The sequence below is a fragment of the Trichechus manatus genome, unplaced genomic scaffold, assembly GCF_000243295.1.
Source record: "Trichechus manatus latirostris isolate Lorelei unplaced genomic scaffold, TriManLat1.0 scaffold00084, whole genome shotgun sequence".
NCBI lineage: Eukaryota > Metazoa > Chordata > Mammalia > Sirenia > Trichechidae > Trichechus > Trichechus manatus.
Genome location: NW_004444020.1, coordinates 10547136 through 10562071, shown reverse-complemented (window position 1 = coordinate 10562071; position 14936 = coordinate 10547136). Strand labels below are relative to the sequence as shown.

Below are 14936 nucleotides of genomic sequence, written 5' to 3'. Positions count from 1 at the left end.
TAAAGTTTACAAAGCATTTTAAATCTATTATTTAATTTCATCACAACCTTGAGTAATATCAACCCCATTTTACAGATGCAAATGCTATGATTCAGATTAGGAGCTTTTTTCACAGTCTCATATTAAATGATAGTCAGTCTCAACCCATGTCTTTTATACCAAGTGTTTTTTCCATTACTTCCAGCACAACAGGTCTTTACAACTAAATGATCAAAAAGACAAAAGAATTCAATAAATATTTCCTTTTTTTCCTCCTGTGTTTCAATTTTACATTTTTTTTGTAAACAATAAAGACTTTTCTAATTTTAATCAAAAAGATCATTTTCCCAATAGATCAAAGGAATGTAACCTCATGCCTACTGACTTTTAACGTTAGGAAAAAATGCCCTTACATGTACTACTGAAATTCAGCAATTAGTTTCTGAGCTCAGCAATACGCTAGGCTCTATGAAGGATACAAAAGCATCATTCAATGAGACAACTGATCTAAAGAGTTTACAATTTACTCGGGAAGACAAAAAAAAAAAAAAAAAAAACCTCAAACAATGTAAGACATTGATATACAGAGCTTACAGAGTTGAGAAAGGTAGATGTTAAATAAGTTTACTAGGTTTTGAGGCAGTGGCAGGAAATAAGATGAACCTTAGAAAATGGTCAGGATTTGGATAAGTGGATGGGAAGGACAAATAGAAAAACCATTCACAGAAGACCATATTAGGAATGAATATTGCTTGTTTCCGGGGCAGTAACAGGAGCCTGGATCAAAAAGAAGGTTCACTTTAGGGTAGCATGGAACATAAAATTAGAAAAGTGATAGGGAGAAAAGACAAACTGAAAGGTGATGGATTAAGAAGCAATCATGTTTTTGATCAGAGAAAAGACATGCAGGAAGCAGTGACTAAGGAAGATTAACTGAATGTGGAATGGACTGGAATGCAGGCACTATTAGAACAAGAGAGGCAACAAAGTAACTGATGCCCCTTCTTTGTGGTCCCAAGACCTTCTGTGCTTATCACCATCACAGCATTCTCTGAGCAAACTATAGTGGACTGTCTCTTTAGTTATCTGTCTCCTCCACGAGACTTTTGGATCCTTCAGAGTTCTATGTTATTCATCCTTATATACCCCTACACTAACACAATGCCCAGCATTTGTCAGGCACTCAATGACTGTTTGTTGAATGAATTAATCAATCCATTCAGGTATCTGCTATGTGAGACAGATTCAGGTGACAACCATAGGAATCATTAATACAAACGACGTTTTGAGGAAGCAGTTAACAAGATGACTTGATGGGTACAGGAAATATGGTATGTGACACATTCTGGGTGGGTGTCTGGGTACAGAAAAAACTACAAAGCTTAGAGAAGGAATCCTTTAGCAAGATCTTGATTTTAGACACAATGGATTATTTTTGAGGTGAGATAAGACTATCCAGATTGTAAACCTTGAGATATCCCACTCTTTGGGGATGGGAGAAGAGGAGCCAATTAAGATGCTACAAATATGAATTTGTCAAGGAATATTTTCAGCTAAAATCTAGCTAGAATTTTAAATTTGCCCACTAATAAACAGACTTAAGAGGTGCCCACTTTTACACAGAGGCTAATCTTTCTACTTCCTTTCTTTGCTCTGAAACAGATTAATTTTAGTCTAGTACAGAAAAAGGGCATTGCTATTAAAATAACATGTACTGTGCCTTCTACAGCATGTGTCTAAATCAGAGCATCACGATAGTAATCAAAACTAAGAAAGACAGGAAATTGTTTTACTGTGGTAATTAACACTCCCCCATTACACTTTGCTATTAAAATAGCAGGAAAAGGAAAAAAAGAATTGGGATCTAAACCTGCTGGAGAAACAAAGTTCCAGTCAATCAAGTATAGGTGTATTTATTCCTAAAGTCAAAGTAGCATATATTTTAACTGAAATCCTAATGTCATCTAAGAAAAACAAATTTATCTTTGAAAGTATTGAAGGTTGGAGCCCCAAGCTGAAGATCAACTATATGATTTTCATTTTAAAACAGTAATACTTTTCACTTACCTGAAGAAGCTTTTGTTTAGAATATTGTACTGAACATTCATTCTCTAATTGGTGTGAAGTAGCCAAAAAGTACTGGATACTGAAAACTACAATCTGAGTATAAAGTTTGATCTACTTATGAAAACTCACTGTTCATGAGAAATTCATCCATAAAATAGGAGAAAATACATATTGCTAGACAGCCAGAATAAGGTGACATGATAAACAACTTATAAGAGTATTTGGACTTTGAAAACTACAAACATACTCACTGTTCTGTCCCTATAATTGTAATTATTATGATGTTCTTTTTGGAGAATGTATAACATCCAAGCATCCAAGTACAGCAAACTTTTTGTTATCCAGCAGGGTTAGGGAATGAGGTATATTCATTTTCCGATTAAAATTACCATTGCCATATGTGAACTGCCAGTTAGTTAAAGTTATTTTTAACATACAGCTTTTATTCAGGAGGCACCTAAGAAATCTATACTGTAGTTGAACTCAATTCAACTCAGGCATTTATTGTGCATCTACTATACATATAAATTGAAAACAACCGAGGATTGGCAGTAATTTAGTTCATTCTTATAAATAAATTACCCTGTGGTGTCGATTTTTAGAATGTACATAGTTTCAGATACAGTTCTGATTTGTATAAAATCATGAAAAGTTTAGTATAAATAATAATCTTATGTCTCCTTAGTGACAATAAATGAATATGTAATTTGGAAAATTAAATACTAGCTCAGAAATTAGGATAATTTTTATATTTAACTCTTTGTTTTATCAATAGATGATTACAAATCAACTTACATTCTCCAAAAATGATGAAAGGTGTAATTTAATAAGCCAAAATATTTTTCAGAAAATTAATAAATATTTTCTATATATTTAATCATTCCAAAGAATATTTCCACTACATTCTCCTTGTTAAGAAACAGCTAAGTAGAGTGCACATTCAGTGGGATGCAGAGTAGACTCAATCATTCCAAAGAATATTAAAAAATGTGTTAGAACATTATGAAATAATATGGCAGCATACAGTTAAGTGGTTTATACAATATGAAGAGATATATACACACATGATTACAAATACATTTATTCTTGATGTTCAAGGTTAATACTACACACACACACACACACACACAGGCACACACAGAGTTATGTCAGTTTGATCTAATAATTTGTGGAGCATCTTGCCATCCTATTAATCATAATTCTGTGACTCAATTCTGCCTCAGAATACAAAGTTTTCAACAAGTAAATCTCAGATTCATGCCATTACACTGGGTAATAAAGTCATCTCAGTATATATTCGCCCATAACACTTTTAAAAGTAACAGATTAAAAGTATTAGGAGAGAAAAATAGAAGAAATGGTATTTCTGTTTTAGGATATCACTTCTGAAGTATCTTAACGCTTTCATTTAAAAATTCTCAAAAACCAAAGGCATCGTTTTGTGGGAGCTTATATCTTTAGCTCATGCAAGAAAATGGAAGCTGCCTATATTCTGCTAAAACCAGAGGCATATAATTTCCTAGAACCAGAAAACTGAGTAGTCATTACCAAAATAAACTTGTTTCATCAATACATTAAAATATTTCAGAAGAGACTTTTTAGGCATGGATATGTGGTGAAAACCACACAGTTCTACAGTATCCATAATTACCCAACTGAGTTCAACAGAGGGTCTAGCCTAGCTTTCTGATTCTATTCAACTTTGAAACTACAAAGCCAGTCATGTTTGCTTATATCATCTTTTGTATTTCAACAAAAACACAGGAATATCTGCTGCTCTTCTCACTGAGAACTACTAATGTGAAAACCAAATCTGGTGCGCTAATTTAGACAAGTTCAAAAACCACAGTGCTTAAGCAGCTTCGACAATATACAAAAACCACTGAATAGTTACTTGTCTTCAACTACAAGATTTAACAAGGTTGAATCAATACTATATAGTAGCTTCACCAAAAACTATCTTGCAACTGTTTTAAGATCTCCACACTACAGGAAGCTCACAATTTGCAATTTAGGATAGTTTTTCGGATATACCTACTCTCTGTTATAGCTGCAAATGCTATAGTTTATGACCTACACAAGTGACTTCCCTCTTCTCTCTGCTCATATCTTATTCTGTACCTAATAATCTTCTATTCAGTTATGCATTTGAAACTCTGCTCTTTCATAGAAAAGGACTTGATTCTGTAACTAAACCTTTGATACGATAAACCTTTCAAGTCTGTGTTAAATATTATACTACTAACAAAAAATTATTTCTAGATAACTCCCCACTCTTAAACAACTGAAATTAAGCAGTTTTGATGCTTAAGGTGGTTTCTGAATATGGGGATACACACTGACTAGGTGAAATGGTCCTTTATGTGGGTTATCTACAAAGAAGTTCCCTCTATGGGTAGGGCTATGGCTGTAACTCACTGAGTAGTAAATCAGTTACAGATCATGGCGAAAACTCATTACTCACTTTCAGTTTCTTTGATTTTGTTTTTTTCTGCCAGTCTATTGTGTTTTGTAAGTTCACAGTCTTTACTGAGAAAAATAAAACTTAATACAACTAGAAAAATGATAAAACTCCGATTGGCTTGTTGTTAAAGCCAGCTGTAAATTCTTTAGTGTCTCTTCAATTTGGATATTTTGTGGTGCTGACATTTTCTTTGATCCTCTTACTCTCCTGTGCTGAATTCCTTTTGTTTGTGGATTTTTTTTCATTTCTTTTGTTTTTGTAGATTTTGTTTTTACTGAGACTTTTTGTTTTTCTTCTTTATTTTGATAAGTAGGTTTGTTAACTTTCTTTGCGGTTACCTTGAAATCTATCCTTATCTTCCTAGGTTTGAACCAGTCTATTATTACTTAGTATCGCCTTGCCTTCCACTCCATTAGAAGATTCTATACCTACACCGTTAATTCCCTCTTTTATTGTTCTCATGTTGTTGTCATTTACAGATTAACCTCTCTGGTTCCCTGTTGTACAGTCCTTGAGAGTTCATTTCTTAAGTTGGTATCTGACTGGTACGATCCTGCATCCTAGATTCACCCTGTGGTCTGATGTTGCTTGTTCTCAGAGCAAAGGACTCCCATCAAGCTACCCTAAATCCTCCACTGCACTTCTCTGTCATGCTGTTTAGTAAATGATTCATGCACCCAAATCAACTACTTCAGGAAGGAAGCAACTGGATTTTGAAGTGCAGTCTGTGACACATGTGCAGAACCATCTGGATGTTTATGAAAAAATACAGATTCTCAGACCTTCCTCAGATCTACAAAATCCAAATCATTTTGAGAATCACTGCTAAAACTTCCTAAACATATCTGCATTTTGAAAGAAAGCCTTATTAATTAAATAAATCTCCAAATTTTCAGACAGTGACGAAGTTCAGGACAGAATTAGGTCAGAAAGAATAAATTTCTATCTGGGGCAATCACACTACACATACGAGGTCGCCTCTGCTCTGAAGTCAAGTGAAAAGATGATCTGTCGTTTTCAAACTATAAACAAATTTTAGTATTATAAATAGCAATCATAAGTATTATCACTCATATTCTCTTGTCCAAGTCAAGAATTCTAGCCACTCTTCCTCTTCTCCTTCAGTTTAAATTGTTTTATCTGTTTGATTTTTTTAATGAGTTTTCCTTTGACTTCTTTTTTTAAAAAAAAACTTAACAACCACCTGACAAGAAGGGCAGTACTATTTTTCCCCTTACAGATGATGCAAGATTGAGGCTCAGGGAAATTAAGTAGCTTGTCTAAGTACACAGCTAGGAAGGGACCCCACTAGGAAATGTTAAAACCATAAACCCATGTTCTTTCCACTCCACTATCCCCTCACAAAAAAAACTTTTCTTACCTATCTAGCGACAGCTAAGTATATCTGAGACTTAATTTTTTAAGAGGCACTGGAGCCCAGGTGACACACTGGTTAAGAGCTTGGCTGCTAACCAAAAAGGTCGTAAGTTCAAATCCACTACTCACTCCTTGGAAACCCTATGGGGCAGTTCTACTCTGTCTTACAGGGTGACTATGAGCTGGAATCGACTTGACTCGACAGCAATGGCTTTGGTTTTGGTTTTAAGGCTATCAAACTACACGTTTACAGCTTTGTTATAATATACTTTTCCCAATGTTCTTTTATCCTTTGTTTGATATTCTGTCAACTTTTGAGACACTAGTCTTCTTTGGTAAATGAAAAAATTTCTCCAAGTAGCAATTGAATTAACTACTCATATCAGATACAACTCAAAATACAACTCTATCACACAGAATCCTTGATTGATAAATGTAGCTTTTCCTGTAACAACTGTATTAACAGTAATAGTAATAATAATAAGGATTAACATCATCATCTACTATTATCATTTATTGAACACTTTATGAGTCTGACATTTTCAACTACACTATTTATTGACAAATCTTAAGTGATATTTAGGATGCAGCTATACACAGAGCTATCTGGCTGTGTGTGAAGAACGTCTGCCTATCTTAAGGAGGAGTGTTAAATTAAACCTATCCTCTCAACTAATCTGCGTGTGTAGGTACAACCCAAATTGATTTATTTAGCAGATGGATTTAATACCACTTTTCCTGGTAATAATCAAACTAGTCTAAAAAGGAGCTAATTAAATTGGTAGAAAGTCTCCTAGTTAAGGGGACAAAAGCAGTATTAACACAATGAGAAAACAAGACATATCATCTCCTGTTGTTTCTGTAAACTGAGAAAATGTGAAGATAAGGTGTCAGGTATCCCCAGGGGAGCCTCTATCCAGCTCTTCATCTTCCCTTCCAGCTCAATTTCAAAAGCCAAGCAGCCTTATTCACTTTTATCTTGCCTCCCGTTTACAAACTCACATATCCAAGACATTCTTTCTACAAAGCCCTTTCTTTTTTTTTGGCTTTGAAAAAGAATTGCAGTCAACAGAATCTTCTGTAAACAAAGCACCCTAATCTTGCTATGGTTAAGCAAGAGTTCAACTTAGGGTACTATTTGGCTGATAACACTGACAGGGTAAGGGAAGAAGAAAGTGACTCACTTATGTGTCCTCACTGTTACCCCAAATGCATCTCATCCTGACCCTTTTCTGAGTCCTTCTTCCCCTGGTGAGTTCAGGCCTGTGGACGCTCACTGTCCTCCAACCCTGCTACATGGGGCTGTGGCAGCAGCTAGGGTTTCTTCCTCAGAACTAAGGTGTTCAAGGAAAAAGAGAGAAGAGTTTTCCTCTCAAAAAGAGAGGGGCTTCATCTTTCAATCACTTGAAATCTTATCCCACCTGCCCACTTAACTGTTTTAAAGCATAATCACCTCAGGTATGTTGCTTAAAAATGTTTCCTCTCATTAAAAATATGAGAAAGATTTCGAGAAAAGGGAGACATTTCGGTTATCAAGAGTTTATTTAAATTTTCTAATGATTGCTATTTACATTCTGATATCTACAACATCACTAGGAGACTCAAACCTTACAGACCGTTGAGTTAACCACACAAACTCTAATGACCTATTTTCCCATCCCTTTTCAATTATAAAAGATCATCAATTTTATTCTCTTGCTTTTGTTGGATATTAAAGTAGCAAAAGCATTCTCCAAAGGAAACATATTTTTTAATGTAAAGCAAGTATTCTACAAAAAATGAAACTAACCATGTAGATTAACAACTATTCAACAGGCAAGCCTTACACTACAATATTAAAGTTATCATGAATGTAAAGGAGTCTTTCCAAAAAGAAGCCAAATGGAAGAAAAAAATTATAATCCTGCATTTTAATAATTATATTTGGCAGATTCAAACATGAAAACAAATAACTTTTTGATAGACTCTTAAATACATACTACTTACATGACACCTTGTAGAACTTTCTGGGGATCAGGGTCAAATAGCCTGTCAACATAGTGGCGACTGCTAGCTGTTACTTCCTAGAAAGTGGGGGGAAAAATTATGACATCTGAAGCCATGCACATCACAAATTCACAGCATTACCCACATCAATAGCTATATATTCTAACTTAAGGCAGATGCATTAAAATTTCTACGGAATACTTATTATATGCCTTCTTATAATATGCAATATTAAATAGTGATTTCTCTCTCTCAGGTATTAAAATAGTTGAAAACTGCAATGTTCTTTCAGTTCAAGATGCCAAAGATCAATATTTTTCTAAGAACATCCAATTTTTAAAATTCGAAAGTACTACAAGTTCTACAATGCTTTGAAATTGGCAAAAGAGTTTCAGAAATCAACATAATTAAGACACATATAATAATTTTATTCACTTAAAAGTTAGAATCATAGGGAAAAAGATTAAGTACATTTTTGTAAATAAATTATTAATTCATTCTGAGAAAAGCTTGTGACAAGACAAATAGTATGATGAGAAAGAAGGGAGACACCCAGTTCTTACCAAAAATCTAATGAGACAGTGGGACCTTTGTGGTGAGCCCTGCTAGCTTTGTCAACAGAAGAACTGGGCATATGTTTTAAGAAGCAAGCTAAGTTTGTTAATTACTAACTGCTGGATGTCATATATGTATAAATAATAGATAGGAATGTTGCTTCTGTTTGTACCCACTAAAGGAAAGAAAATCTGGCTCTCAGCCAAGGAAAAAAAGGTGAGGACTTCATGTAACAGTCGACAAGGGGTAGTCTGGGTGCAAGAGGAAGGACCTCAGAATGATGCAATGAAGCAGGCACAAGTAAAGAATAAAACCACAACCAAGGAGTTGTTAGACTTTCTATGAGGAAGAAACAACTAAGGGTTAGGATGATTTATCAGGTCCAGCAAAGCTATTTAGTCTGAAGTGGACAAGGATGGGTAAAGTGGAGAGTTATAGCTTAAGAACAAGGGGAGACATTTATCTCCGTTATTTGTACTGTGGCGTTTGCTCTGTATGTTAACTCTTGTAATACTTTTTTTTTGGCAACATTTAATTTTTACATTTAATTTTCAATACTTAACATTTTTAAAAACAAAAAATGTATGTTTAAAAACCAGAGAAAAAGGAATTTTGTTCCTTGTTCTTTCTTTCTGATGCCTGCTAGAATATGCTTATGAACTGTTACCTATTGGCAATAAATTATTATAGGGAGGAAGAAATAACTTTCCAGTTTACCCAGAACCCTGAATCAATAAAAGGGCTAGTAGGTAAGTTGCCAAGATGCAATGCCAGCCTAAACTTCTGAGTTATCAAAAGTAACACTGAACAAGAACTGTATAAACTCTAGTTCCCGGACAATCTAGTTATCCAAAATTAAAGCACATTTTCATATTAAGAGCTTGTTACCAAAATATCCTCATAACCCCGTAGGCAACTCAAATACCCACTTTTGGAATGCACTGCATTTATAAAGACCAAACAGTGAAAGCAAACAAGCAGAACTGACGGAAATTCTTGCCCCACCAGGGTACCATTAAAGCACTTGTTAACAGGAACTGTTTTCCTTGAGCTTGAAAGCCTACATTTACTCTCAAAATAACAGAATCACAGTTAGAAGGACTCTTAATTTATCTGTCCCAATCCTTTGGTTTACAAATGATGGCTTCTCATGATCTTACCCAGATGCCAGATTGTCAAATGTTAAGTAGGGATGCAAACAACTATACAAATACATCAAGAAACAATATATCTCCTCAAAAAACTAAAAATAGAACTATCACATGACCCAGCAATTTCATTCCTAGGTATAAACTCAACAGACATGAAAGCAGAGACTCAAACAGAGACTTCTACACCAATGTTCCTTGCTGCGCTATTCACAATAGCCAAAAGGTGGAAACAATCTAAATGCTCAGCAATGGGTGAATGGATAAACAAAATGTGGTACACATATACAATGGAATACTACTCAGCCAGCAGAAGAAATGAAGTCTTGATACGTGCTACAACATGGAAGGAGCTGAAGACATTATGCTCAGTGAAATAAATCAATCACAAAAGGACAAATATTATGTGACCGCACTTATATAAAAAGACAAGAAAAAGGCAAACGTGTAGAGAACAGTGTTTACCAGAGGTGGAAGGGTGAGGGAAAGAGGGAGTTAATGGTGATGGAAATATCACACTGATTAAGGGTAGGGTTGCACAGTTGATTACTGTTAATTGCTGTCAATAAGCTGCACACCTATAAAAAGTTGAACTGGAAAAAGTTTTGTGATAATATGTATATACAACAACAACAACAGAGTAGCTGCTGAGGCTGCTTATGAACAGCCAAAAACATCCTGGGATTTGGTTTCTCGATTTGGAGGTTTCGGGTCATGGTTTCATGGGACATCCCAGTCAATTGGCCTAATAACATATTTAGTGCTTCTGTTCTAACTCCTAGTTCAACGCATAATGCCTGGGGTCTTCAAAACTAGTAAGCAGCCATCCAAGGCACAACAATTGGTCTCTTTTTGCCTGGAACAACAGAGGAAGAAAGAAAGTCAGGAATAGGAGGCAGATATGGAATCTGTGGCTAACTGCCTCAATGAACAACTGCCTCCTTTGCCATGAGACCGGAAGAACTGGATAGTATCCGGTTACCATTACTGAACATTTTGATCAAAGATTCCACAGAAGAATCCTGATCAAAAGAGTGGAAATTCAGAAGAGAATTTCAAATGCTCACTGACTGCAGACTTCCTGGAGCCATGTAGGTTGGATGAACCCCGAAACTACTGCCCTGAGATAATCTTTAAACCTTGGGCTGAAAATGTCCCCTTAAGACTTCTTAAAACCAAATAGTGGTTTAGCTTAACTAGTAAAAAGTGTCTGCCTTGAGCATTATGCTCTTAAGAACTATCTACATGGGATCAAATTGACAACAGCAACTCAAAAGATTAGACAGGAATCTTAGGGGGCAGTGAGTTTATGTTAATGGGGAAGAACCAACTCAGAAAAGGAGGGTGAGAATGGTTACACAACGCAAAAAATGTACTTAAATGTCACTAAATGGTACATGTAGAAACTGTTGAAGTGGTGTATGTTTGGCTGTGTATATTCTCAATAACAACAACAAAATAAATAAAATTATATTTAAAAATAAGAAACAATGTACCAAGAGCAAAAGCCATGGTAAAACCGAAAAAAAAAAAAGTATTCTTAAAATACAAAATGGTGAGTTCTGTCACTCTATTTGAGTACATGTGTTTTCCTGGCTTTCTAACAGTAAGCTCTTCTGAGCACCTGAGACCTTTGGTCTCCCTCCTATCCAGGGACTGGTGTTTGAGTTTACTGTTACCCTCTGCACTCCCTCCCCACAGTGCTACATCTCTTAATTGTCAACGTGGTTAAAAAAATGTACTTAGGCTTAAGATCATTATCTCAAACACATATTCCACCCACAAACAGTAACTCTCTTTACTGCCCTGTGCCTGGTTCAGTCAATTCTGCAGGCACTAACTGAGCATCTACTATGTGCAAGGCACTAAGGAAGACATAGGAGGCTTGGTGACGCAGTGGTTAAGAGCCTGGCTCCCCTAGAGAAATAAGAGCTGTCACACTGCAGCACTGCTCACAATAGCAAAAAGATGGAAATAACCTAGGTGCCCATCAACAGACAAATGGATAAACAAATTATGGTATATTCACATGGTGGAATACTACACAACGATAAAGAACAACAATGAAGCTGTGAAACATAATATGGAACAATATGGAAGGCATCATGCTGAGTGAATTTAGTCAGCCACAGAAGGACAAACATTGTATAAGACCACTATTATAAGAACTCAAGAAAAGGTTTAAACTCCGAGAGTTATGTGGGACTCTGTCAAGAGAAATAACCTATGAGTGACTGGAGTACCAGAACAGGGGGGGATAACAGAAAATACAGAGAAAAGCATTGAAGATTTGTTGACAGAAAATTTCCCTGATATCGTGAAAGATGAGAAGATCTATCCAAGATTCTGATCGAAACCCACATAAGGTAGATCCCCAAAAAAAAGTCACCAAGACACATTATACTCAAACTTGCCAAAACCAAAGATAAAGAGAGAATTTTAAGAGCACTAGGGATAAAAGAAAAGCCACCTACAAAGGAGAGTCAATTAGAATAAGCTTGGACTACTCAGCAGAAACCATGCAGGCAAGAAGGCAATGGGATGACATATATAAAGCCTTGAAGGAAAACAACTGCTAGCCAAGAACTATATATCCAGTAAAACTGTCTCTCAAATATGATGGTGAAATAAGGGCATCTCCAGATAAACAGAAGTTCAGGGAATTTGCAAAAACAAAACCAAAATTACAAGAAATACTAAAAGGAGTCCTCCAGTTAGAAAATCAGTAACATCAGATAACAACCCAAGACTAGAACACATGACAGAGCAACCAGATACCGACACAGATAGGGAAGTTGAAAATAAATCAAAGCTAAAACATTGAAATAGGGAAACAGAGATATCAATATGTAAAAAAAGGACAACATTAAAACAAAAAAGAGGGACTTAAAAAATGCAGACAGATTTTTCATATGGAGGGGAAGTAAAGGCGATATAAAGAAATAAAAAGACTGGTATAAACTTAGACAAATAGGGGTAAATATTAAGGTAACCACAAAGGAAACTAACAATCCTACAAATCAAAATTAAAAAAATTGAAAAATATAAAGACTCAGCAAATACAAAATCAACAACAATGAAAAAGATGAAAAAAAATACATGAGGAGAAACAATCAAGCACAGAAAATTAAGGGGAACAGAGAAACTATGAACAACACACAAAAAGAGACATCAGGATGACAGCACTAAACTCATACCTATCAATAATTACACTGAAAGTAAATGGACCAAATGCACCAATAAAGAGACAAGAGAGAGCCAGATTGGATAAAAAAGCCTGATCTGTCTACATGCTGCCTACAAGAGACCCACCTTAGACTTATAGACACAAACAGGCCAAAACTCAAAGGATGGGAAAAAATATATCAAGCAAACAACATTCAAAAAAGAGCAGGAGTGGCAATATTAATCTCTGACAAAATAGACTTTAAAGTAAAATCCACCAAAAAGGATAAGGAAGGGAACTATATAATGATTAAAAGGTCAATACATCAGGAGGACATAACTATAATAAATATTTATGCACCCAAGACAGGGCTCCAAAATACATAAAACAAACTCTAACAGCACTGAAAAGAGAGATAGATAGCTCCACAATAGTAGTAGGAGACTTCAACACGCCACTTTCGGTGAAGGACAGAACATCAGAAAGAAGCTCAACAAAGACATGGAAGCTCTAAATGCTACATCAACCAACTTGATCTCATAGACATATACCGAACACTGCAATCAACTGCAGCCAAATATACTTTCTTTTCCAACACACACAGAATTCTCCAGAATAGACCACATATTATGCCACAAAGTAAGCCTTAACAAAATCCAAAACATCGAAATATTACAAAGCATCTTTTATGACCATAAATCCATAGAAGTAGAAATCAACAACACAAAAAGCAAGGAAAAAAAATCAAACACATGGAAACTGAACAACACCTTGCTCAAAAACCACTGGGTTATAGAAGAAATCAAGGATGGAATAAAGAAATTCATAGATTCAAATGAGAATGAAAACACATCCTATCAGAACCTTTGGGACACAGCAAAAGCAGTGCTCAGAGGTCACTTCATAGCAATAAATGCACACATCCAAAAAGAAGGGCCACAATCAAAACATTAACCCTACAACTGGAACAAGCAGAAAGAGAGCAGCAAAAGAAGCCCTCAGGCACCAGAAGGAAGGAAATAATAAGAATTAGAGCAGAATTAAACGAAATACAGAATAGAAAAACAACTGAAAGTGTTAACAAGTCCAAAAGCTGGTTCTTTGAAAAGATCAACAAAATTGATAAACCATTGGCCAAACTGACAAAAGAAAAACAGGAGGGGAAGCAGATAACCCGTGTAAGAAATGAGATAGGTGATACCACAACAGACCCAACTGAAATTAAAAGAATCGTAACAGAATACTATGAAAAACTGTACTCTAACAAATTTGAAAACCTAGAGGAAATGGACCAATTTCTAGAAACTCACTACCTACCTAAATTAACACAAACAGAGGTAGAACAACTAAATAAACCCATAACAAAAGAAGAGATTGAAAGGGTTATTAAAAAACTCCCAACAAAAAAAAGCCCTGGCCCAGATGGCTTCACTGGAGAATTCTACCAAACTTTCAGAGAAGAGATAACACCACTTCTTCCAAAGGTATTTCAGAGCACAGAAAAGGATGGGATACTCCCAAACTCATTCTATGAAGCCAGGATAACCCTGATACGAAAACCAGGTAAAGACTCCACAAAAAAAGAAAATTACAGACCAATATCCCTCATGAACATTGACACAAACATCCTCAACAAAATTCTAGCCAATAGAATTCAGCAACATATTAAAGAAAAAATAATAATTTACCATGATCAAGTGGGATTCATACCAGATATGCAGGGATGGTTCAACATTACAAAAATAATGAAGGTAATCCATCACATAAATAAAACAAAAGACAAGAACCACATGATCTTATCAATCGATGCAGAAAAGGCATTTGACAAAGTCCAACACCCATTCGTGATAAAAACGCTCAACAAAATAGGAATAGAAGGGGAATTCCTCAACATAATTAAGGGCATTTACACAAAGCCAACAGCCAACATCATCCTAAATGGAGAGACTTTCAAAGAATTCCCCTTGAGAACGGGAACCAGACAAGGATGCCCTCCATCACCACTATTATTCAACATTGTGCTGGAGGTCATAGCCAGAGCATTAGGCTAGAAAAAGAAATAAAGGGTATCCAAATTGGTAGCGAAGAAGTCCAAGTATCTTTATTTGCAGATGATATGATCTGATACACAGAAAACCCCAAAGAATCCACAAGAAAACTACTGGATCTAATAGAAGATTTCAGCAAAGTTTCA

At 35.5% G+C, this 14936-nt stretch overlaps 1 protein-coding gene across 6 annotated transcripts in view; it reads right to left on the bottom strand.

Annotated features, from left to right (window-relative positions):
- Positions 1–14936, bottom strand: part of ARMC8 (armadillo repeat containing 8) — a 143685-nt gene that overhangs the window by 90756 nt on the left and 37993 nt on the right. For 4 of the 6 annotated variants that reach the window (XR_002824863.1, XM_004381437.2, XM_023735997.1 and 1 more), the window contains exon 2: positions 7874–7950. The exons of 1 other annotated variant lie outside the window; for it this stretch is intronic. Coding sequence is in view for 3 of the 5 variants with exons in the window: in XM_004381437.2 (XP_004381494.2) it covers positions 7874–7950 (77 nt within the window). In the remaining 2 variants the exon portion in view is untranslated. Of the gene's footprint in view, positions 1–7071; positions 7951–14936 lie in introns of all 6 variants that reach the window. One more of the 6 variants, XM_023735998.1, reaches the window with a different exon arrangement.